At 42.3% G+C, this 26,891-nt stretch overlaps 1 protein-coding gene across 2 annotated transcripts in view; it reads right to left on the bottom strand.

The window, feature by feature from the left end:
- The window catches only part of TRABD2B (TraB domain containing 2B), a 396,077-nt gene that overhangs the window by 14,865 nt on the left and 354,321 nt on the right, over positions 1-26,891 (bottom strand). Inside the window, exon 6 of one of the 2 annotated variants that reach the window (XM_050961708.1) lies at positions 12,069-12,338. The exons of the other annotated variant lie outside the window; for it this stretch is intronic. Within the exon in view, the coding sequence (XP_050817665.1) occupies positions 12,069-12,338 (270 nt within the window). The remainder of the gene's footprint in view (positions 1-12,068; positions 12,339-26,891) is intronic. 2 annotated transcript variants of the gene reach the window in all.

Here is a 26,891-nt window from a genome sequence, read left to right as displayed (position 1 = left end):
AAGCACTAATAAAAACCAGGAGAGAAACTATGTCAACACCGTATCACAGGCTACAGTAAAAAGATTTGCCTCTTATTCATATTGCGCTGAGTTATGCTATGCCATTATTCAACTTCTGCAAAGATTCTATACACCCATCACTTTTACCAGGATACAGTAAATATTAAGCACAGATATTGCATCCAATCTTGCTTTCAGTTATGCCAGTGCAACTTCATTGACTTGTCTCATTTTATACTTAAATGGTATAGATTGGTGGCATAGATTGTCTTTTTGTTCTCTCTTTGTAGGCACTCTGATGATATATAATAAATAATAATAATAATTAATAGTGGGATTGCATCCTGGTAATTGAGACAAGAATGTGTTCCTCTGACAATAGTCTACATGGTAAAATGCAGTAAAGACAAGTGCAAAGTACTTAAGGAACTCAAACGCACAGTTACACAAAAGGGAATAACTGGCTAGTACTGCTGAAAAGGATTCCGGGGTTATAGTGGATCATAGTCTGAATATGATCAGTAATGTGCTGCAGCTGAGAAAAAGACTAATATCAATCTGGGGTGTATTAACAGAAGTATTGTATGCAAGACATGGCAGGTCGTTGTCCTGCTCTACTTGACACGGGGGAGGTCTCAGCTGGAGTATCGTGTTCAATTCTGGGCACTATGCTTTAGGAAAGGAAGAGGACAAATTGGAGAGAATCCAGAGGAGAGCACAAAAAACCCCTAACCTCTGAGGAATGGTTAATAAAACTGGGCATGTTTAGTCTTGAGAAAAGACGACTGAGGGACTTGATAACAGTCTTCAAATGTGCTGTTACAAAGAGGACTGTGATCACTTTTCTCTTTGTCTACCGAAGGAAGAACAAGAAGTAACAGGCTTAATCTGGAGCAAGGGAGATTATGTTAGATAGTAGCAAAAACATTTTAACTTTAAGGGGAGTTAAGCTGTGGCACAGGCTTCCGAGGGAGGTTGGAATCGCCATCACTGGAGGTTTTTAAGAACAAGTTGGACAAACACCTGTCAGAGATGGTTTAGGTTTACTTGGTTCTGCCTCATGACAGGAGGCTGGACTTCATGACTTCTCAAGGCCCCTTCCAGCCTGACATTTCTATTAATCTATGTTAAAAGGCTCTTGTATTAAGGCTGCCAACTCATATGATTTTAGGGTGAGTCTCCTGATATTTGATGTAAAGCCTCAGTGCCTAGAAGTCTGGTGATCACATGAGAATTTATCTATCTGAAGCACCTACATCCCAGCGCCTTCACTACTGTCGCTCAGCACCTCATGGTCTTAAATGTATTTATCCACAAAACATCCCTCTGTGGCAGCACAGTGCTAGTCTCACGTTTGGCAGTTAGGCAACTGGGAAACTAAGTGACACATGCAGGTCATGCAAGAAGCCTGCAACAGAACAGGGAACTGAACGCAGGTCTACTGCCATGACCAATGGACCATCTTTCATCTCAGATTTCGTTTAAATAAAGTAAGTTTCCATAGTTGCCGAGACCAGCTTGAAAATGTGGCCAAAATGCACCCTGATGGCTCAGAAACCAGAAGGGCAATGAAAAGAACCCACATTAACTATTTTTAAAAAATTAAGCAAAGTTCACAACTCTTTGAACATTCGGGCCATAAACACAGAATATGGAATACAAGATGGATTTTCAAACATACTCGCTGTTGGCCTAACAGTACTGCCACTGAAGTAAAGGAGTTTTACCACCAACTTCAACAGACATTTACCACCAATGCTTTGGAAAATCCCCCCAGACATTTTCAAAGTACAAATATTTTGATATTACCAAGTATAATTATGAATTACTGTATCTACAAAGGAACTTGGTACACATGACTAATAACATTTCTATTAATCTATGTTAAAAGGCTCTTGTATTAAGGCTGCCAACTCATATGATTTTAGGGTGAGTCTCTTGATATTTGATGTAAAGCCTCAGTGCCTAGAAGTCTGGTGATCACACGAGAATTTATCTATCTGAAGCACCTACATCCCAGCGCCTTCACTACTGTCGCTCGGCACCTCATGGTCTTTAATGTATTTATCCACAAAACACCTCTCCATGGCAGCGCAGTGCTAGTCCCACCAACAGCACAAGAAGAAGAACTCCACATGGACTCCTCCTGAGGGTTGAAATGACAGTCTGGACCTATACATTGAATGCTTCCGCCGACGTGCACAGGCAGAAATTGTGGAAAAACAACATCGCCTTGCCTCATAACCTAAGTCGTGCAAAACACAATGCCATCCACAGCCTCAGAAACCACCCTGACATTATCATCAAAGAGGCTGATAAAGGAGGTGCTATTGTCATCATGAACAGGTCTGATTACCAGAAGGAGGCTGCCAGACAACTCTCCAATACCAAATTCTACAGGCCACTTCCCTCAGATCCCACTGAGGAATACACTAAGAAACTGCAACATCTACTCAGGACACTCCCTACACTAGCACCGGAACAAATCAACATATCCTTAGAGCCCCGATCAGGGTTATTCTATCTACTACCCAAGATCCACAAACGCGGAAATCCTGGACGCCCCATCATCTTGGGCATTGGCACTCTCACTGAAGGACTGTCTGGATATGTGGATTCTCTACTCAAACCCTATGCCACCAGCACTCCCAGCTATCTCCGTGACACCACTGATTTCCTGAGGAAACTATAATGCATTGGTGACCTTCCAGAAAACACCATCCTAGCCACCATGGATGTAGAGGCTCTCTACACAAACATCCCATACACAGACGGAATACAAGCTGTCAGGAACACTATCCCTGATGATGCCACAGCACAACTGACTGCTGAGCTCTGTTCCTTTATCCTCACACACAACTATTTCAAATTTGATGACAATATATATCTCCAGATCAGTGGCACCGCTATGGGCACCCGCATAGCCCCACAATAAGCCAATATTTTTACGGCCAACCTGGAACAACGCTTCCTCAGCTCTCATCCACTCACGCCCCTTCTCTACCTACGCTACATTGATGACATCTTCATCATCTGGACCCATGGAAAGGAGACTCCGGAAAAATTCCACCACGATTTCAACAGCTTCCACCCCACCATCAACCTCAGCCTGGACCAAACTACACGGGATGTCCACTTCCTAGACATGACGGTGCAAATAAGTGATGGTCACATTAACACCACCCTATACCGAAAACCTACCGACCGCTATGCCTACCTTTCTGTCTCCAGCTTCCATCCTGGGCACATCACACGATCCATTGTCTACAGCCAAGCACTGAGGTACAATCGCATCTGCTCTAACCCCTCAGACAGAGACCAACACCTACAAAATCTCCACCAAGCATTCTCAAAACTACAATACCCGCACGAGGAAATAAGGAAACAGATCAACAGAGCCAGACGTGTACCCAGAAGCCTCCTACTGCAAGACAAACCCAAGAAAGAAACCAACAGGACTCCACAGGCCATCACACATAGTCCCCAGCTAAAACCCCTCCAACGCATCATCAGAGATCTACAACCCATCCTGGACAATGAGCCCACACTTTCACAGGCCTTGGGTGGCAGGCCAGTCCTCGCCCACAGACAATCTGCCAACCTGAAACATATTCTCACCAGTAACTGCACACTGCACCATAGTAACTCTAGCTCAGGAACCAATCCATGCAACAAACCTCGATGCCAACTCTGCCCACATATCTACACCAGCGACACCATCACAGGACCTAACCAGATCAGCCACACCATCACCGGTTCATTCACCTGAACGTCCACCAAAGTAATATATGCCATCATATGCCAGCAATGCCCCTCTGCTATGTACATCGGCCAAACTGGACAGTCTCTAAGGAAAAGGAAAATGGACACAAATCGATATTAGGAGTGGCAATATACAAAAACCTGCAGGAGAACACTTCAACCTCCCTGGCCACACTATAGCAGACCTTAAGGTGGTCATCCTGCAGCAAAAAAACTTCAGGACCAGACTTCAAAGAGAAACTGCTGAGCTTCAGTTCATCTGCAAATTTGACACCATCAGCTCAGGATTAAACAAAGACTGTGAACGGCTTGCCAACTACAAAACCAATTTCTCCTCCCTTGGTTTTCACACCTCAACTGCTAGAACAGGGCCTCATCCTCCCTGATTGAACTAACCTCGTTATCTCTAGCTTGCTTCTTGCTTGCATATAGATACCTGCCCCTGGAAATTTCCACTATATGCATCTGACGAAGTGGTATTCACCCACAAAAGCTCATGCTCCAAAACGTCTGTTAGTCTATAAGCTGCCACAGGATTCTTTGCTGCTATGACTAATGAGTTTCTCATCAAAAAATAATAGATGATTGATTCCTGGTCCTGATTGGGGATTATATTCTGATTGATAAATAAAAGATAATAACTAATAAAAACGAATGCTTTTACATAACACCTTTCACCTGAAAAACTCAAGTGACTAACAAACATTAAAGGGCCATTAAAGAGTTTTCTATCTGCTGTGTGACTCAGAAGCAACAGGATAATATCACTACAGTGAGTAGAGCAAAGCGGGAAAAGATTTTCCTGTTCCATCAATATTTTTGAGAGTTCAAATTTGTTTTCCCTTCTTGACTCAGGACAAAAAGTGAAAAGCTGAAAACAATTCATGAATAAGGCTGCGAGTCTGTCATGGAGGTCACGGATTCTGTGACTTTCTGGGACTTCTATGTCTTCTGCAGCAGCGGGTTCGACTAATACCAGAGCTGCCTAAGCACCTTGGGCAGCCTCCGGGCCAGCTACACTGGCTACTGCTGGAGCGGTCTCAGGCCACCATGTGCCCGCCCTCCGCAGGAGTAGTGATGGTCCTGGGCCATGTTCTGCCACTCCCCCGCCCCCTCGGAGCACCAGCGGTGGTCCCGGAAGGTGTGCTGCCGTCCCCATCAGCAGCGACAATGGTCCTGGGTCACACACTGTCACCCCCGCCTCCTGGAGCACTAGTGGTGGTCCCGTGCCACAGGCCACTACCACCCCCAGCACCAGCAGCGATCCCGGGCTACCCCCCCCTCAGCACCTGTAGTGCCCCCGGGCCACCTCCTGCCCCAAAGCACCTGTGGTGCCCTGGAGCCCCCCCTCCACAGCACCCACAGCACCTCCAGAGCTCCACCCACAGAGAACCCCAGATTTATTCAGGGGTATATAGTACAAGTCATGGACAGGCCATGGGCCATGAATTTTTGTTTATTGCCTGTGACCTTTCCATGACGTTTACTAAAAATACCCGTGACTAAATCTTAGCCTTATTCATGAACTGAAAACCTGATTATTTTTTTTTAGTTTGGATCAATGGAAATATTTTGTTTAGATTATTTCAAAACATTTTTTTCTTGTCCAATAGAAGTTGTGGGGCAAGCAAGTTAATTAGTTTTAAGAGAGAGCGGGACAAATTTATGAGTGGCATTGTATGACAGGGTTGTTTGTGATGGGAGGGGGCATCCCTGGATGTTCCTTCTAGTTTATGTCTTATGTATCTAAAAATCTCATGATTCAGGGCTTCAGCCAGTCTCCTGCAAGGGTCAGGAAGGGATCCCCCCAAGTATTCTCTCTCTCTCTCTCCTTTTGGTCTCTTACATGAGTATCTTCAGGAATGGCCATGGGGGGAGATGGGATATGGAATGGGGATGGCCAGTGTTCCGAGATGGCACAGAGTATTCTCTCTCTTGGGTGCTTGCTGGCCATTTCTTGCTCACATGCTCACAGTCTAATTGACTGCCATATGTGGAGTCAGGATTTTTTTTTCTGCCAGGTCAGATTGGCAGTGACTCTGCAGGTTTTTCACCTTCTTCTGCAATGTGGGGTATGGATCACTTGCCAAGGTCATCTAGGTATATCTAACTCAATCAATTAGGTCACAGTGGGGCCTTGGTCACTGGTATATATCAGTCTCTCCTATTCTCTGCTTGTGACACTTGATCATTTAGTCTCCTCTGGACTGTAATACTTCGGTCTAATTTTGGTTGTTGGGTTTAGTGTGTGGGTGCTAGAGGTCAGACTACATGCTCTGGTGGTCCCTTCTGGCCTTTAACTCTCTGATTATTAATTTCTTTCTTTTTGTTTCTTTAGTTTTATCCTTTTTCAGTCTCATTAGCTTAAATTTCTAATCCAAAAGTCATTTTGAACTGGAAAAGAAACATTTTTCATTTAAAAAGTTCTGAAACTGTTTTCCTTGACATTGTTTTTCCCTTTACTTGGGCATTTCATCAAACCTGATTCTGTTTCGTGAATTTCAGTTTAGACCAATCAGCATTTTTCAACAATAAAACAATTCACTGAAAAATTCCCGACCAGATCTAATTGCAAGTCATCCTGATGAAGTTGGTGGGACCACTCAGAGTAAACATGATTCCTAGCTGTCTGTGTTTTCCAAAGCTAAATCAGGGCTTGATCCAATAAAGCACAGACACATCTTTAAGCACATGTGCACTTGGGACTATGTGCAATGGAGGTATGCACATACTTAAAGTCTCACTTCCTTACTTTTAAATCAAGAAAGCAATACCATCCAACCAAAATCCCACATAGCTATTTCAATGGGACTACTCACGAGAGAACAGCAAACAAGATTTGGCCAGGAACTTCATATTTCATTTCATAAAAAATAGAACTCCTTAAGAACAAATGTAAGAGTCTCCAAGTCACTCAGGAGACATTTGGAAGCTGATGTTTACACTGAACTGGTTAATAACTGGCTGCATTTTGTAGTCACTTGAATATTTGTTGAAAAGCAATAATTAAAGCTTGTTATCTAACAAGTCAGAAGGAAATCAAGCCAATATCCTTTCTTGTTTGAGGGCACTCATGGATGCATCACGGTGATATCACAAAGTTATCTGAAAAGAAACAATTATCTGGGGAGAAGGAAGAAGGAAATGGTGGATGGGGAAGTATTTAATATTTAATCAGGAAGTGGACACAAGTTGCAGTAACTTACTTAGGGTTACATACTGCAGTGAAAAAGAAGATCAGATAGTTTTGTTGCCCCTTTATGATGCTCTGGAGGTGACATGGCCTCAGTCGAGGGGGAATTTCCAGGTGGTGCAGGGTCAGGGTAGCAGCTCTATATCCCCATCTTGCAGTTCCTTAGTGTAGGGAGCCTGAAGGAGGCATGGACTGGAAAGGCAGACATCGTAGGGCTCTGTGGGTCTAGCACCCAGAAGCTGGCATCTTCATTCTGTAACCAGTTTGCGATCCACTGCTCATGACCCACTGTGGACACAGACCAGAGGAAGTCCCGCCTCAAAGATCTCTGACAGACACCAGCCCCATGGCTCCTGATTGGCTCCCCACCCTATATAAAAATACGGCGTATTCCAGGAAGTGTCTAGGCAACAGTGTGGATTCCCTGTAGTTGCCACAACCATTCCTTGCTCCTGACCTCCTGGCTTTTCCCTCAGCTTGATTTGTACTTCACTTTGTGACTCACATCCTGAAATCTGACCCTTGGTATCGGCCCTGACCTGGAACCTGACTACGCACTCCTCCGCTACTCCCTGCCTCAGGTTTGTCCCTGCTCTGACCCTTGTCCTGACTGCCTGTGTTGGGTACCTGACAGGCCTGGCTCAAGCCTCTCTGTTCCTGGCTGCTGGAACTGCTCGTTGGAGTCACAGGTAACTGGTCACAAGTTAGAGAAGTCCCAAGGCTACTCTCTAACCAATGCTGGGGTCTAGACAGGGCTCCAGCCAATCTGACAAGAGGGGAAACACAAACCATAAAGCCACCATTACCCCCTCTCCATTTCCTGTGTTGAGCATAGATTGGCTGGAACAGAGAATGGAGCCCACAGTGTCCATCAGTGGCTATGCGTCCCTTTAGCATTCACTACACTAAACAGAGAGACTGATGGAATATTTTAAACAAACAAAACTCCAATAATGGAAATTTCAGTCTCAAAGCCACCGTATGGAAGAGTCATCTGACCACAATTTACCTGTTAGACTTCAAAAGTGTCTTGGTCTCCCAAAAAGAAAAGCAACCTTCTCTTTAATGAAACTAAGTACTATATTTCAGCACTGTGTGTTGTGAAAAGGAAACAATTTGGATTCATTTACTAAAATTTACCTTTCAGATGCAGTTAAGCAGAATTAAAAGTTTGTACAAATTGACAGCTTTCTGTTTTCCATCACTACAGTGTCTTGAAGGAAAGGATAACAGACTAACTGGCTTAAATTCCAGCCCAACTGATAAGGTTCACTATATGTGGGCAAGATTAGGGTAGTTTATTGCACATTGTCACTCTTCATTCATCACTGGCTTAAAGTTTTTAGGCTGAAATAGCTGTCGTTTTGAAAGGAAATGTATGTTTGTAATGTTACTGCATTCATCTGGGGTTGAACATTCACCAACGGGCTATCAAGGAAATGCCATTCCAATTTACAGTGGGATTTTATTTCATTTTCAGCCAATAACAGACCTGCAGTTCCATGGCTACATTAGAAACACTTAGTCCTTTCCTTCTTTTCTGACCAAGTCTCCTCCCCGCTTCTTAAAATTTTCTACTCACCTTCAATGCACTCCACAACTCCACCCCATTACCATCTCTTGCTCAAGGCTCAGTGAGGCAGTTAATCACTGATTTGCCCCTGCTCTACCCAGTCCTTCCTTCTCGCCATCTCATTTGTCCCTTTCACTTCCTCTAGACTCTCTGCCTTCTTCCAAATTATCTCAGCACCTGAAATAGTCCGCCATTCACCAACCTCCTTGCCTCTTTACCTGTAAGGAACTTCTAAAGACCTTCTATTCTATAAAGTGCTCAGATGACAATGTCAACAACCGATGGCGTATATAGTCTCTACTGTCTTGTAGAATTTTTTTGCTTATGGTTTTAGAGTCTAAACCCTTAAAGGCAAGGACCTGGTCTGCTTGTCATTCAAACGCCTACAGTATAGTGCCATGTACATTTATTTATTCTTTCAATTTATTTCCCTAAACATATAATCAGTAATTAGCTATCTATATTAGAAGAGGAAACTATGTTGACAGTGTCAATGGAAACAGTAAAACTCTCCCCATCCTACTGAAGCTGTGACCCATTCAGTGCAATCCATCCATGCTCCCACCCCCCCAAAACTTCCCCTTTTCCCCGCTCCCCATCCCTGCTAAGGTAGCTGAACGGCTCAACATTTTTTCATCAAAAATGTAGTTTTGTGGAAATCAAAATGTTTCATGTAAAGAAACAAATTTAAAACAAAATGAAGATTTCTGAAAATTGAAATGAAACCATTATAATTTTCATTTCATTTTTGACAACCAGCACTGCCATTAGAAAGGGAAATTTTAATTTTGTTTAAGGTTTTTTTGTTTAAAAAATAATCAAAATTAGCCATGACAAATTTTGGAATGAAACTGTTGCATTTGAAAATTTTTTGATGGAAATAAAATTATATTTTTCAACCCCCACATATGAAATAGTTTGGCTTTGTAACAAATCTTGGCTTTGTCAGAGAAGCAAGGGTAGGTGAATTCCAGATCTAGAAATCTTCTACCAGAACCCCCTGATGTTATACAAATCTAGAGAATATCAGTTTGTCTGTGATAGCATGTCCCAGCTCTCAGGACAGAATAAAACGAGAGAGAAAATCTCTAAAATAAATAATAATAATGTATGACATTAAATGACTCATCTTTATTAGACTATTTCAGATGGTGGCTACAGCCCCAGAGCAGACTAGAAATACTGTGAGTTAAGGCCTTAGTGGAACCATTAATTATGGATTTCCTGGCTTTTATAGGTTGAATTCAGACCTTTGATGTTCCTTTAACATTGTTCTCATTTGTTCATTTCCTTTGTTTCTGTATTGGAAGCTTAAAAAAACACCCTAAGATTTCCATGGACATGTAGGAGATGGACTTTTAATCCACAGTCCATAAAAGCCCTGCAATTCATGGCTCATAAAATCCTCTAATCCATGGTCAATAAAGCTTTGGAAAAGAGCTCTGAAACATAGTGATTTCATAGTTCAGCAGGGTTCAAACAAGAACTTTTAATCTGGTTTAAATTTGCATGCGTGCTCCCCCACTCACACATTTGGCTTTGAAACTCAACTGAAAATATTGAAGTTTGAAGGTTTTGGATGGAAACCTACTGAGTTTTACATGGTATTCATCTGAAATAAAAATGACACAGGTTCCCCTTCCCGCCCCAACTTATCCCAGGTTTCTGCAACTTTTCCTCTTGCCAAGTTTCCAGTGTATAACTTAACCTGATAATAGGGAAGCTAGGAAACAGCCATGAACTGGAAGAACATTCTTGGTATACTGGGCCAGAGCCCAGGATGGTGTAAAATCAGCATAGCTCAGATGGGGAGCTAGCCCATTTAATTTATCTTCAGTTAAGGAGTCAGGTTGGCCTCAGAATTATTCTATTGCACCCGCTCAGGGAATAATCATACTGCAGACGCTAATAACTTCAGTCTTATGTTCTACTATAGCCAATGGGAATGGAACCATTTAAAAAATAACACCCTGTACAATGCATAGCACTAGCCCCAACGTGCAGTTGATGCCGATGAAACAGAACTGCCAAAAGCACAATATGCAGCAGCTGTTTTGTAAATTTCAATACCACATCCATTTTATTGGGAAACCAAAGCTTCCCATGAGCCTCTGATTTTGGATTAACAGTTTGCAATTTTTTTTTAAACGGAAGTTGTTTTAGAATTGTAACAGCACCAAAAACATCTGAAAGCACTAAAGCAGATTTTTCCCCCCTTCTCCATTTTAGGTCTTTGGTCTCCCACCCAACCCCACATATACCTCCTTAGAAACACTGCCGCAAAGCAAATGTTATGCAAAGTCGTGTTCATCATAGGCTCCATGAGCCAGAAAACTGACATTTTACCATGTCCTCAGTCCTCATCAAATGGAAAGAAATAAAAGGTTCAGATTCAGATGAGATCCTGTAGGGGTAGTAAAAAGCATCTTTGCAACACTAAGCTGGGGAACTATCCTTTTCAAAACCATTTTTGGAAGCAATACTTGTTATAAATAAAAAAAATGAACAGCCAATTCCATTCAGCCGTTTGAACTCATAGCTACATAGCATAGCAGGTATCCTGGCCCGTTAGCCTGAATTTACAGATAATTCAGAAAATGTGGCTAACACCCATGCTCCAACCAGATCTGAGCCTTTAACACACCCTTTTGTCCCACATGATGTTGAGCTGGGACAGGCAGTCCTATGGAATGCTGGGACGCTGGAGGACTTGATACCCTTCAAATGGAAAACAAAGAGGTTGCCCTCCTCTGGGATAACTCAGATCACAAAAGCCAGGAATGAGTGCATGAGAGCTGGGGTCAAAGTGGCTCCATCTGTGGAACAAAATTCCAGATGAGACCAGGAAAATCTACACTCTGACCATCTTTAAGAGACACTGCAAAACCTCCCTCTTCCAAAGAGCCTTTCCGCCACAGCACAGGTCACATTCAGAACAGTGACACCCTCACCTGTCCATACACCCACTCAAAATAGGAAATAAAACCTGTATCATCAGTAATTCAACCAATCACAACATAAAATAGTTTGAAAAAACCTACAAAATACACAAATAAAGAGAAATACCCCAAGCACAGTTTTCACCCCAACACAGGAGAAGTACCACAGACTCCGTGCTATTGCTATCAATTTTAGATGGAAGGCCATCAGATATTACTGTGATGCATACCAGTATGTAACCCTAAGGTGGACATCTATATTGATAGATAAGTAGCCAGTTCCAAATAATGTTTGTTTCATTTCCTTTGGTGTGTTAGCTGGCCTGTATAAACCTGTATTTTAAACCTCATCATGCCAACCTCTCTCTTTTCCTTTCCAGTTTTGATCCAATGTATCTATAACAGTTTAGCCTCCATTCCAACTCCCATATTCCCCCCTCTATGCCTGAAATATATCATCACACATCCCAGCCCCCAATCCTTACCCCCAGAGTCCCCTCATGACTCATGGTTTGTTACATCAGCCTATCAGTGGGAGTCAACAGTCAAATCTTGAGACAATGGGGAGGAACAAGGTGCTGGAGTAATAACAATCACTCACCTGTCTTCTATTCGAACCCACAGGTCATTGAACTGCCTTTGGCGATGGTGTTTGTGCTGCTTCTTACTCCATTTCTTCTGACGGCCAAACTCTTCCAGCTGGCTGATGCTATCTGGTAGCAGGAGGTGAGGTGGAAGGCTGTCTTCTTCATCTGACTGAAGAGGCATCGAAGAGGGAGAAGACACTGGTACATGCTCAAAAATATGGACAGCAGATGCAGCTGTTCCTGAGGACCCCCCTGAAGAAGGGCTTGTGTTCTTTGTCTTTGAGCTGCCAAACACATATAAATATAATATGTAAATGGGTAACCAGTCTAACAAAAGTCTGATAGAAAGAACTATACCAGCCACTGTGAAGGTACATGAGGAGGTGAAGGACTTTTCCTACAGCAGGTTGGGAATTTTTTGATGAAATGTTTTTTCCCCTCAGAAAACACCAATTTGTCAAAACAGAAACTTTTCATGGGAAAGTGTCAGTTTCGACACATTTTTCAACTTGAAGAATTTTTGGAAAGAAGTTTTGAAACTGTCAGAGCATTTCATTTCAATATTTTAGGAAGGAAAGATTTCTGGCTCAAAACATCCTTTTGGTTAAAAAACTTAAAGGCAATTAGAATACAAAATTAAATTAAAAAGGTCAAAATCAAAACAAAAAGATTTTGAAATGATTAACTTTCCCCCTCCCTCCCAGGTTTTCATTTTACAGAAAAAGTCAACATTTTGACTTTTCATTCTTGTTTGGGACAGGAAAAAAACTGAAATAAAACATGTTCAAGGGATGGTAAAACCTTTTTCCTCTCAGGTCTAGCTTTTACCTGTGGTAAACTGTGGTACTTCCCATGCCTGATGACCTAAGATACATTTAAATAACAAGCTCTTCAATCTAGCAGAAAAAGATATCACATGATCCAATGACGGGAAGTTGAAGCTAGACATAAGACCATAAGAACGGCCATACTGGGTCAGACCGAAGGTCCATCTAGCCCAGTATCCTGTCTTCCGACAGCGGGCCAATGCCAGATGCCCCAGAGGGAATGAACAGAACAGGGAATCATCAAGTGATCTATCCCCTGTCCCTCATTCCCAGCTTCTGGTAAATCAAGGCTAGGGACAGCCATTGATGGACCAGCCCTCTAAGAATGTATCTAGTTCTTTTTTGAACCCTAAATTCAGACTGGAAATAATGTGCACATTTTTAACAATGAGAGTAATTAACCATTGGAACAACTTACCAAGAGCTGTGATGGATTCTCCCTCACTGACAATTTTAAAATCAAGATTGGATGTTTTCCTAGAAGATCAGCTCTAGGAATTATTTGGGGGAAGTTCTGTGGCCTGTGGTATACAGGACGTCAGACTAGATGATGGTCCCTTCTGGCCTGGGAATCTATGAATCTTTGAATAATATGACCTAAAGAGGGGAGGGAAGCAACGGGAGTATAACTCCACCTCTTCTTGCACCTTACGCACTCCCCCCATGCACTGGTCCTCCTATTGAGGTAGTGAGATTTTGCATCACCTCCAACTTTGGTCTGTGGCTTATACGGAACAAATGAGTTCTTACGGTGGGAAATCATATTATTGTTAACAAGCAGTTACCTTTGTTGAGGTCAAGCTGTATATAGGGTGGAAAGATATTTCCTTTCTTTCTTTCCTTTCACTTTTAGAAGAAAACGCATTTTGTAGCAAACAATCATTGTCTTGACTGTTATGGTAATTATATTTGGGCAGCCAAATTGGGGCTAGCAATGGGGGAGCCTTTTTATGTTTGAGCAAGGACGATCCAGTAGTTAGGACTATAAGCTGGAATGTATAAGACCCAGGTTCAAGTATTATTATCCCCATTTTATGCATACAGCGGTTAGGAGACTTGCCCAAGAAGTTTATCCTAGTGCTGGGATTTGAACCCAGGTCAACTGAATCCCTTCACCACTGCCATCTGAACTACTTCCACTTCTTGATATATGTACACTTTGACTGGAACTGCTATGAGAAATGTGGGTTGTTGTGTGTGTTTTTATTTTGTGTTTTGCTAGAATTTCAATAATTCTTGCTTATGGTCAGGTTAGAAACAGAATACAACAGTCTCTCTCTCATGGGAATGATAAGGTACCCAGAACAAAGACACAAAAATAATACAAAATCAAAGGGAAACTTTTCCTAACTTAAAGAAAAGCTCATGTTAGATTTGAGTGAAGGTTCAATTGGGGCGAGATCGAATCTTCACCTACTGCAAGAGTGGTCCAAAGGGGTACAGCTAGAAAAAAGTGGCACAAAATGCATAATCAATGTGGTCTGCAAAACTATTCGTATTACACCGAAGCTATGCCTTTTCTCACAGAAACAGTTAAAGCTCGGTTAAAAGTTTTGCCTCCTGAGTGAAACCAGTGAGTAACAAAAAATTCTTAGCTTCACTGGTGACAATTTACAGAATGTGCTTCAAAGTGAAACCACATGTTTCATTATGGAACATTTTGTTCTAGTCCAAAAAAGATTCATATCTACTACTATTAGTAGCTAATTTGTTCTTAAATCTATTAAGATAGCTCTCAGAACAAAGTCATTTTCCACTATCTCACATTGCCCCTAAAAGTCTTTCCAATGTCACTCATCTGGATCCTAACTGCTACTAGGCATTCACTGTTGCTTACAGAAAACTTAATAAAGGCACCGTAACTTTTTGTCATTCAATGGCAACAATAACAAGACTCTTCAAAGCTCAATAATGCTTCTACACCCAACAAAGAGGCTGCTCTCACTAAATTCTCTAGGTTTGTTTTGAATTCTAAAAAGATCTGATATTTCATGTAATTTCAAGATTTCAGTGAACCAAATTCTGACACCTTTAGTCACACTGAGTAGCACTTTACTCCATGGAGTAAAGTATTACTTAGTATAAGGGCATCAGAACTTGTCCCAATGAGATATTGCTGCACGACTCATGTTGAGAACATTAGTAACAATATTTTGCATTTCTGTGGGGTTTTTCATTGAAGAATCTCAAAGCTCTTCAAAAACATTTATTAAGTTCCCCAAACTCATGCAAGGTTGTAAGAGATAGATAGGGATCCCTCTATTCATTGTTAAAGCAAAGCTATCCCCAGAAGGGTAGGAGGTAATGTGTTTAACAACATTTCTAATATGAAATGGCAGAACTACTAAATATGCTATGTAACCCATCGCTTAAACCAGTCTCTGTACTGCATGATGGGAGAATAGCTAATATAACTCCGTTTTAAAAAAAAAGTTTCCAGAGGTGATCCTGGCAATTACAGGACGATAAGCCAAAATTCATTATCAAGCAATTTAAACTATAGTAAAGAACAGAATTGTCAGACACATAGATGAACACAATATGTTGGGGAAGAGTCAACACAGCTTTTGTAAAGGGAAATCATGCCTCACTAATCTATAAGAGTTTTTTGAAGATGTCAACAAGCATGTGGACAAGCAGTTGATTCCGTGTACTTGGACTTTCAGACAGCCTTCATCAGACTCCCTTGACAAAGGCTTGTAAGCAAAGTAAGCAGTCATGGGATGAGAGGGAAGTTCCTCTCGTGGATCAGTAACTGGTTAAACGAAAAGAAACCAAGGAGAGGAAAAAATGGTCAGTCTTTACAATGGAGAAAGGTAAATAGTGGTATCCCCCAAGGATCTCTACTGGGACTGACCACTGCTGTTTAACATATTCATAAATGATCTGGAAAAAGGGGTGAACTGGGAGCTGACAAAGTTCACAAAAGATACAAAATTGCTCCAAAGCAGACTGAGAAGAGTTACAAAGTTGTTCTGACCTAATGGGCTATGGATCAGTCCCTAAATCCTCAATGTGCCACTTTGAGTATTTATGCTCATCTTACTGTGATAGTAACAGGAATAAAATAGTAACATACCAGTGTGTCTATATAGTCACTAAGCATAGTAAGCCCAGTTATATTAAGAAGATGCCACAGAGATACATGTGATGCAACGGGCTAGACAGAGAAGATGGACTCAAGCAGGGTGAAGGCAGGATGCCAAGAAGTGATGCAAATGTACCTAATGAGGTCTGAGGTTGTCAGATACAGTGGTGAGGGCACTAGCCTAAGGTTAGAGAGACCTGGATTCAGTTTCCTGCTGCACAACAGACCTCCTGTGGGATCGTGGTCTCTCTTGTGCCTCAGGTCCCCATCTGTGAAATGGGGATAATAGCACTGCTCTACCTCCCACGGCTGTTGTGAGGATGAATACATTAAATGTTGTGAGGAGCCATGCAACTAAGCACCTAAGAGAGATCGCGTATGCATATACATTAAAACTGAGCTTTGCCCCATAGCTGAGCTAAATGACATTTTTGTGGAACTTTTCCATTGATGGTTATTTCTGCATCTCCCAAAATGTTTCCGGTATTCTGAACAATCTGCAAAAAGGTCACCACAATAATCTCTTAATGTGACACCTGGCCAGTCCACACCAAACAAACTACCATATATGCTCATTTCTACAAGGAGAAGATTTGGAAGTGCAACTCATGGTTGGGGAAGTTTTCTGGCCTGTGTTATGCAGGAGGTCAAAGTAGATGATCACAATGGTCCATTTGCACCTTGGAATCTGAATGGTTTCTCAAAGGTGCACTGAGACATCAGAACCCAGCATTTCTAGATTTTGTCACCTTTTCTCTTGTGTCAAGAGCTCATAATGTTCTGAATTCCTAGAAGATTGGAGCCGGTAGAGAGAAAACTTTGTAGGCTGAAATTCTGGAAAGCCTTTTCAGAGAGTTGGATGACCTATCCCTGTTAAAATTAACGGGGCAACCAAATCTCTTTGGTAGCTTTGAAACTCTCAATCGTAATTCCTTCTACCACTGTTATACACAACCCCTGGGTTGTAAACTCGATATTTTGGAACATTCTTCAGCAAGAGGATAAATAAATAGTTGAGCAATTACAAAATTTTGTAACCTAAAGAAGGTCATAAATCTAACCACTCTCATTTTTAGTGTCTGGTGCATTGGGACCAGCTGAGTTGTGAGAGCTGTATATTACATTTGGTTGATATTTGTTCCATTACTTTTGGATCAGTAATCATCTCACTAAGACCTAGTAGATCAGTGTCTGCTTTGCACAGTTAGATCTGTGACATATGACCCTTCAAATACCACTGGAAAATGGCCCCCAGGAATGACAATGCTAGAAAATAAAATACTGAATCTGAGGTGGAAATATATCTCTAGGAAAAGTGGCCATAAACTCAATTATTTGTCACGGCTCTCACTTAGAAATGGAAATATAATCAGGAGACCATTCAAGCAAAAATAAAATAATAAATAAAATCCCTAAAAATAGGATACAACAAGAACAACAAAAAGCTAGTTCAGCAAGTTTTAATAGTATAAGAGTGAAAATATTTTGAAATTGATTTAATAAATTCTAGAGATCATGTTTTTTTTTCCAAATTTGGTTATTATCCCAAACATATTTAACCAGAAATGTAAACAAAAAATGTAGTCTAACAGAATACGAAAAATTAATCCAACTATATTATATGAACATTTGTAAGCTATTTTGTCAAATCATGGTACCCCCTCATGTCAATCAGTCGGAGTCTTCCTGCTGATTTCAAAAGGCTTTGGCCCTACATGAAGGGTTTCCACATTTCTTTATTTTCTGATTTTATAAACAATTTATTTTTAAAAAGAACTGGGCTGCACTTAGATTACAAGTGGAATGAGTCTGCCATTAGATTCACTGATTGTTGGACTGGTTCTTTTCCTATTACTCTGATTTCTCTCCATTCTTAGCTTTGTTCACTTGCATTAGCAGAGCCATGTATGTAGTAGGTAACTCGATGTGTAGATTTTTTTTTCTTTCGTCATTATTAACCAGGCAATTTTTCAAGGTTCCTTTTAGAGATAAGGAAGAAAACAAGGATAAGTTTTGATTTTCTGAGACCATGATGAATTTTCCCTAAGAACAGTCAGAAAATTCCACACCTACACACAAATGCTCCGCATATGTCTCATGGGATTTCCATGAGGATCTTGACACGCCTCCAGGTTTGAAGGGCCCACCTTTCCCAAACCTGCCTCTCCTGTGGGATGATCTGCAGGAAATTCTGAAAATTGAAACTCTCAGATCTTCTTGGACCATGGATGAGTTTCCCACACTAAGAGCATGAACTCCTGACTTTACACAATGATTCTGTAAACCAAGGCCTGAGGAATCATGAAATCAAGGTGATAGAAGGTGGAAGCCTATGATTATATTCTCTTTGTAGTTTAGCTCCCAGGATATAAGAAACATTGATTCTTCTGGGCTTGATTCTTCTGGGAAGAATTAGTCTTTTTAGTTCTGTAAAATTCTTGGTCCAGACAAGAGGTCCCAGAGTCGCATTTTGCTCCTGGTAGCTTTACTGCTCTCAGTTTTGTACAAGAGTTGATCAAAAATGGCCATGCTGATATTTCAGGTTGAGATTAATCTGCTTCATTGCTCTGCTGCCGGAGTTCTCGCTTCTATTCTCTGGGCTCTTTGCTTGTAGCTTTTCACCTTTGAGTTTTAAATCATCCTCAGGCTGTACTAAACACCTAATGCAGCTGTCGACAGACAAGTGGGTCTGTAAAAGTAACATCCTGGTGTTCCATATATAACCTCTCTCAATTGTTCCAGATCTAATTTGTTTGCTTCGCTTATTTTCTAACTGCTGGTGCAACAAATCAACCCAAGGCCTGAAAATCCAGTTGGGTTCTTTCTGCCTGCCACATTGCTGCCACCGGAAAAGATTCTGCAATTAGAAATTAGAGGACAGTTGTGTTGAGGAAACATCAGGACAGAGTAGACTACCACTCACTTTCCCAGTGCTGCTTTGGATTCCTCAGGGTTAACGGTAATAGAAACCGCAGGTGAAATCCTAGCACTGTTAAAGACAATGGCAAAACCTCCATTGATTTCAATGGAGCCAGGATTTTTGTCCTGGTTTTGCGTGTAAGTGAGAAAATATGACTCAGAGACGCAGACAGCAAAATTCACCACAGCCTATGTCAGTGCAATTGCTATTAATTTATGAAAGGAAGTAGGTATGTTCAACACTTTTACACATTGTTCTGGACATAAACACACTTTAAGCTTCAACACAACCAAAACCCAAGACCAGTTTTCCCTTATTTTACTGACATATTTATATTCCCTAAGATGCATAGAGAACCTTTTAAAACATAGCTTGCCAATTTGCTCTAAGCATCTCTTCTTTTTAGTTTGGGTGAAGGAAACTCCTAACTTGCAAAGCAGCCATATTCTCCCTAGTCCTTCCAAGTCTAGTGATTTTCCTCCCTGTTTCTTTATTTTATAGATTAACCGACAAGATGAAAGATTTCATTTCCTCAATAGGGAAGCTGTGGTAAAAGCAAGGAATGTGTGATGTGGCAGTTTCGTCTCCATGCCATAATTCCATTGCTACACACAGTGTACAGCCAAATTCTAGCTAATATTATTTTATTGTATCTGGATTCTCATAAATTCCAGTTTGGGAGTGTCAAGTCAAGAAGTCTTTGCTCACTTACACATGTCCTTCATCTTCTGCCCGCATGCCACAGAGGCATTGGGATTTTCCCAATTTTTCCTCCTGCTGTGCTCTGTGTTCACCATAAAGATTCAGTGATTAAACATTAGCTGACAACTGTGTTAAAGAAGCATCAGGCCAAGTAGATGGTGTGACAAAGTTCCTCTTCTACCTTGGTGGGTCTAGCACTTATTGGCAGATTCGCTCACCTCAGTGATCTTCCCCACAGTCTGGCTCAACTCCTCCTGTGTCTGATCAGGAGTTGGGAGGTTTGGGGGGAACCCGGGCCCGCGCTCTAGTCCGAGTTCCAGCCCAGGGCCCTGTGGATTGCAGCTGTCTATAGTGCCTCCTGTAACAGCTGCATGACAGCTACAACTCCCTGGGCTACTTCCCCATGGCCTCCTCCAAACACCTTCTTTATCCTCACCACAGGACCTTCCTCCTGGTGTCTGATAACGCTTGTACTCCTTAGTCCTCCAGCAGCACACCCTCTCACTCTCAGCTCCTTGTGCCTCTTGCTCCCAGTTCCTCACACGCACATCCTCTCCTCTGGCTCCCCCCTGCCTGACTGGAGTGAGCTCCTTTTTAAACCCAGGTGCCCTGATTAGCCTGCCTTGATTGGCTGCAGGTGATCTAATCAGCCTGTCTGCCTTAATTGGTTCTAGCAGGTTCCTGATTACTCTAGTGCAGCCCCTGCTCTGGTCACTCAGGGAACAGAAAACTACTCAACCAGTATATTTGCCCTCTACCAGACTCCTCCTGTACCCTACTGGTTTGGGTCTGTCACAATGGGCACAAGAATGTCAAATTGAAACATTCTGAGATTGTTTTTGTTGTGGGGCGGGGGAGGGAATCCAACACACACTTTGGCAAAACCAACATGAACTTGTGAAATGCTCAAATTGCATTTTTTGCTGAAAAATGTTTTGGTCATAACATTTTCCCCCACCTCTAGTTGTGGTATGAATGAGAACAAGGTCTACACAGTAGTTAGTGATTTTTTAGGACTTCTGTACTCCGTGGCCTGAATTCTCACATAAGGCCCCTTTACACTGCTCTGGAAGTTGTTACTGAAATACACACCCCACTTAAGGCCCTCTTACACTGCCAGAGCTGCGTACTCCGTGAGTGACTCTGGGGCTGGAGCACCATGGAAAAAAAAAACAGTGGGTGCTCAGCACCCACCCGCCAATAAACTGCTTGGCAGGCCCAGCCAATCAGCTGCTCAATGGTCTCCATCTATCAGCTATTTGGTGGCAGGTGCTCTGGGGGAGGGGATGGGGCATGGACAGGAAGAGGTGGGGACCTGGTGGAAGAGGCGGAGAGGGGGGTCTCGGGGCAGAGCGAAGGTGGAGCACCCACTCTGAAAAAGGAAGGTTGGTGCCTGTGCAGGGCTGAGGCCTTAGTGTAAATGAAGATCTGAATCCTAGTATAATTTCGAATTGGAGTGGAGACCGTACATGTCTGATACTGGTGCTTCAGGATGTTAGCTCTGTGTGATGGAGGTGTTGGAGCCACATGGTCATCCTGCTTTTCCAATGTCCTGCTACCACTCCCCAAACCTTGCTGAGAACAAGAGGTCATACCAGAGCATGCAAAGGAGGTATAGAACCCCATTGCAGACTCTCCAAATCCTACCCCCAGCATCCACAAGCATACCACTTCAATTGTTACAGCTGTGCTGGAGTTTTCCACCTGCATCACTTTGACAGAAAACACAAGTTTCCACAACATCAAGATTTTCTGCCAGAAAATTTCAGCTTTGCCAGATTGTTTTGATTATCTGTGGGGAAAACCAGAATGAAATATTTCTTCAATTTGACCCAATTTGAAATATTTTAGTTTCTTGAACTGATCTGAAATGTTTGGTTTCAAGTCAGTTCAGTATTAAACGGCATCTCCCTGTAGTGTTGTATTGCCTCATGGGAGTTGTAGTTTAAAGGTTTGGCGTCCCCATTCTCTTCTATAGGCTGGGCTCCCTGGCTGGAAAATATTGACGATGCAAAAAAGTTTCTCTGAGTGGTGTGATGGCTCATGGGAGTCACATGACTGCATGTGCATCATGGGACATATATTCCGGCCAAGGAGTCCAGTCTGTCAAGGGAGCTTGGCAGCATCAAAGCCAAACTACAGCTCCCCTAAGGCAATGCGTCACCTTAGGGGGAAAAAGTTGAAAGTTTTGCTGACAAACTGAACTATTTCATCATTTCTGAAATTTTTTCAGAACATTTTATTTCATGAACAATGCTGATATTCCAAGTTTTTGTCCTGATTTGATACACAAACAAATGCTGAATATGAGAATTTTCCATGAGATGGAAATCTATTTCACTCAGAGCTCTCTATGAACATGGAGGATTAGAGAACATTGTTGTTTAAAGTTGAAGATTCTAGTTTTACATTTTATTAAACAAAAACATTCCTCTCAAACTTTATTCCATCCATTTTGCCTTGTTATGGCTTGAAAAAGACTAGTAGCAACAGAGAATATACACCTTCTTTCCTTTTAACATGAGTTTTTAATACTCAGATATACTACTTTAATAAAGAAGAATGGTGAATTTATTTTTGGGTTATGCGATCACTACTTCCTCTCCCTATGAGCTCTCAGAGCACTAACTCTCAGTGTTAGTAAGGATGATGTCATGTTAGATAGCAGAATTTTTCTGCTGCTGGACAATATCATTTATAGCACATAGTTCACTATGTTTTAAAAAGTCATAAAACTCATACCCACAGTGGCCCAATCTGCCAAACTGAGGTCCCCCAGATCCAGAGTTAAAGTTTTGGGTTGCGAGTTTGGTTCTGTTCCATCTCTAATTTCACAGCATTTTGATGGTAGGTTAGGCATTTCTGAGGAACTAGAAATGGTAACCAAAGTGCCATTATTTTGTTTTAATGATTATGATCTTGAAACTTAGAGAACTGAGAGCAGGACAAATATTCAACTAACCCTTTTCTCTCCTTAAGTGCTAACGACAATCTAAAAATACTAACCAAGATTCTACCCTCTTTTGTTCCAATTTTATACCAATATAACTCCATTGACTTCCCTGCACTGTGCACTGTACTGCAAGTACATAGGGGTAGCCAGGCTACCTTTGGAAAGTCAGTGGTATGTAAGGCAGGTTTGGGACTCAGCTGTCTGCCCTTTCCACCATTGCATGCTGAGCAGAGGAAGCCCATTTCTCCAAACTACCAGTGCGTGTGTTAGTGGACCCAGGACCATCTCTAGGTCTGTTGCTCAGTTTCCTCACTTGTGAGCTGTTTGCTTTAATACTCTTGAGAGAGAAACATCTGCAGGAGCATAAATTTACCTTCCCATCCGAAAAAGAAACTCCAGATTTGGGCCCTGATTCAGCAAGGTACTGAAGCATGTGACTAATCTGAAGCACATGGAGTAATCCCATTGACTTCATGTTTAGGTTGAGGGAAGATAATTTCATAGCTGCCTACAGTGGCCAGATGTTTCTGGCACTTGCCACTGTTGGACACAAGTCACTAGATCAGTGATACTCCGACTGAGGCTGAAGGGCTGCTAGTGTCTCTTTAATGTGTCTCCTGCAACACATGATATTAAAATGCTGTCAATTTAATTATTAACCAATCTAAGTTATTAACCAGTCAGTACTATGTTCTTAACCAATTATAATAATACTTGGTCAGTCATTTTGCTGCGAGAATAATATATACCTAAATATTTCCCCTGTCATACTGTTTAATTCACACTCCTGAGGCTCTTTTGGGTAATGTTGATCACCAGTTTGGCTCCTGAACCACTGAGATCTGAGTATCGCTGCATTAGATGGATCACAGATCTGATCCAATGTAACAATTTCTGTTTTAAGTACCTTGCTGAACCCAGGTCTTTAAACTCATGGGATTAAAGATGAGCAGCTTTCAACTCTGGAAGAAGAGAGAGACAGAGACCACTAAGATTATGTAGCAGGCAGCAGGGTGGAATACAATACCTGTCAGAAGAGCCTGACATCTGAGTTATGCAAAATCCACTTTTCCAGCCCATAGGGAAAAAGACTTACACAGCGAAACATCCTATCTGCTGAGCTAAAAATAGGGATTAAGTGAATCCCTGCAGAAATGTTGCTGAAGCCCATCTACATCTTTTTATCGCTGGACCTGAGAGACTCAGAAAAGAACAAGACAGTTATCAAAAATCCTAGACAAGAGTAAGAAGATGACACTTCAAACTGTCTGTAGGCAACTCTACTTTAGAACTCATTCTTGAAACACGGGATCACGGTGCACTGCCTAGCAGTACGTTGTCTAAGCCAGCGGCTGTTAAACTTCATTTGTTCACCCATCACCATCTTAAAAAACTGCTGCAAGGTGAATGGATGGAACGTCAAACTCATGTACCACCAGTGGTGCATGTACCATAGTTTGGGAATCCCTGATACAAACTCTCTTTGCCTTAAGGTCCAAGGCTATTTTATCAAACCTAAAGTTTACTGATTTTAAATACAGGCTCCCTTTCTGTGTTAACACAAACTCGCTAATTGCACAGTGCAGTCACACAACACATAAACATCTTTCCGAATGAAAAAAAAAATCATTCTTCATTAAAATTCCTGGAAGAGAAAGCAGATTCATGTCTGCCAAGTTCTTGGGAAAAAAATACCTACTTTATTCTCCTCTTTAATTAGAAATACAAATCTACCTGATTAGAGCTTAATACACAAGTTGAGTGGCTGGCAAACATTTTAGATCACGGTCAGAGCTATTGGCAATGGAAGACTAATTTTTAATGATTGTGATAAAATCAGATTTTATAACCTTGCTGTGAAGCAGAGGCTCCCAAACTGGGGCGGGGGTTGCCATCCCAAATGAGATCGTACCATGAGCAGATGGGGTTGAGGCGATTCCTTGTGTACGGAGGATGCTATTTTGCTCTGCACCGTGTGACTTCGCATGTACTGTGCCTGTGAGGTCAAAATGCATGGAGGGCGCCATTTTGCTTTATAAAATGGCATCCTTTGCAGAGCATGACCTCACATGAACTGTACATATAAGGTCACACTATGGAGAGGATGCCATTTTGTAGAGCAAAATGGCTCCCTCCATGCAGCATGACGTTGCACGCACAGAGAGGGTGAGGTCACGCTGTGCGGAGGATGCGATTTTGCTCTTTGCTATCTGGGGTCCTGGCAGGAAAAACTTCATTAAAATTGGGTAGTGCCAGCAAAAAGTTTGGGAACCCCTTCTGTAAAGTTATGTGGCGTCCCCATGCGCCCTTTTGCAACGTGGTGTGGTCCTCCATTAATTTCTCACCATAGGGGCAGTAATGGGTTTGCTTTAACAGCCCGGGACAAGGAGGAGCCAATCCACACGAACAAAATAGCATTTCCCCTTCTAATAAGATTTCAAGACAGAAGCAATTACAATAAGCCGTTAATTGGGACCCTGGTGCAGAATTCCGAAACTTCAGCTCCACAAAACAGTCTCAAACACTGGTTTCCTGGAGGCTGAGAGAAAAAAACACCACCCTCTGCAGCCTTCACAGCTTCTATGTCCCTCTCCTCCTACTCAGCTGCCTGTTTCTATTTAAATAGCCCAGTCCCAGGGCAGGGAAGGTCTTCCTTGATTACCCCCAGGCTGCCCTGGCCCTTAAAGGAGTGGTATGCTGCTTCACACTTGCATACAACAGACACCACTAAACAAGCACAGGTAACACGGCCCTTATCTTGCTTCCATCAATGTCAATGGCAAAGCTCCATATTGACCATGATTGGTACAGGATAGCATCCTATGATAGTGGTTTTGACTGAGGGCCTGATGCTGTAAGGTCCTAAGGTGCGTTTTAGGAGCTCTCTCAACTCTCAGTGACTTCAGTGACCTGACTGGGAGTTGAGAATGCTCAGCACCTTGCCAGAGGAACTCAGAGCCTAAAAGGATCAATCCCTTACTCATGCTGTTTGGCTCTTCACCAGAAGCAGGTCAGACGCATTCAACAAGTGGGTATGTTTGAGGCTCCTGAGGTGCTGGCTAACACCGGTGCCTGTGGCTTAGTGTTACACCATATTTCAGCAATGCACAGGGCTCCGCTTTACTTATTTGCAAGCAAAAAATGCTTTTCCTTGTCACTGATCCTCTTCTCACTCCCACCAGTTTTACATCCACGTAACTCCTTCCAAGGAGCACCAAGAACAGCTCAGAGCCAGGTGAAGGGAGGCTGTGAAAAGGTGGCTCTAAGCCAATCCCCTGAGTCTAGCACTGGCTGTGCTTCAGGCTGACCATGACAGAGCTGCTGTAACTTGTGCTGGACAGCAGCAGCAGCCAGGGATCACTGGAGTCCCATCCTATTTCCCCTGCTCATACCCTCAGCTGCAGAGTGCTGGGTGGAAGAGGGCAGTTGGAGCCACTATGGTGGCTGTGTCATGAGATAATATTTTTGTACTGGGTGGGCCTCCATGGGAAAGCTTTGTGTTGGTAAAGCAATGCAAAGTTGCCAAGATTCAGGGGATTATCAGGAACATTCACTGATGCCACTCTGGATTAGGGTGACCAGATGTCCTGATTTTATAGAGACAGTCCTGATATTTGGAGCTTGTTCTTATATTGGTGCCTATTGCCCCCCACCTCCGTCCCAATTTTTCATACTTGCTATCTGACAGGTTTCAGTGGTAGCCGTGTTAGTTTGTATCAGCAAAAAAAAAACCCCGAGGAGTCCTTGTGGCATTTTAGAGACTAACAAATTTATTTGGGCATAAACTGAAGTGGGTTGTAGCCCATGAAAGCTTACGCCCAAATAAATTTGTTAGTCTCTCAGATGCCACAAGGGCTCCTCAATTTTTTTGCTTGCTATCTGGTCGTCCTACTCTGGGTTCACGCCAGCACCATCCAGGGACCTGTATGCACTCAAGCTTGCATTCGCTGAGGAAAAAAATGTAATCAGACAGGAGATAAGAAGAGATGGTGGAATCTTCACTGAAGCTGTTTGACGAGAATGAAAGATACCCAGCTCATGACGTGTTTTTGAACAAAAACATCTCATTATCTCTGCTCGGAGATGCAAGCAAGCGAGTTCAGCCTTCTTCCTGTGAGGAAAACCCTCATACTGCAATAAACAAAACATCGGACAAATGAAAACCACTTGTGGTGTCATTCCCTGGAGCCTATGATCTCAGTTTGGAAGCATCCTCCTTGCAGTGCGTGCGTTTTTTAGCAGATGTTTGTGTTTGGTTGAAAATGCTTTATCCAAGTGCCAGTTATCTGAGCAGGTGTCTCGGCATCTCATTTATGGCACCACTTAGCTGCTGAAAAGCTGTGTAAT

Source organism: Gopherus flavomarginatus, chromosome 7 (genome assembly GCF_025201925.1).
Source record: "Gopherus flavomarginatus isolate rGopFla2 chromosome 7, rGopFla2.mat.asm, whole genome shotgun sequence".
NCBI lineage: Eukaryota > Metazoa > Chordata > Testudines > Testudinidae > Gopherus > Gopherus flavomarginatus.
The sequence above is the reverse complement of the archived record's forward strand: the minus strand, read 5'-3'. Positions and strand labels throughout refer to the sequence as shown.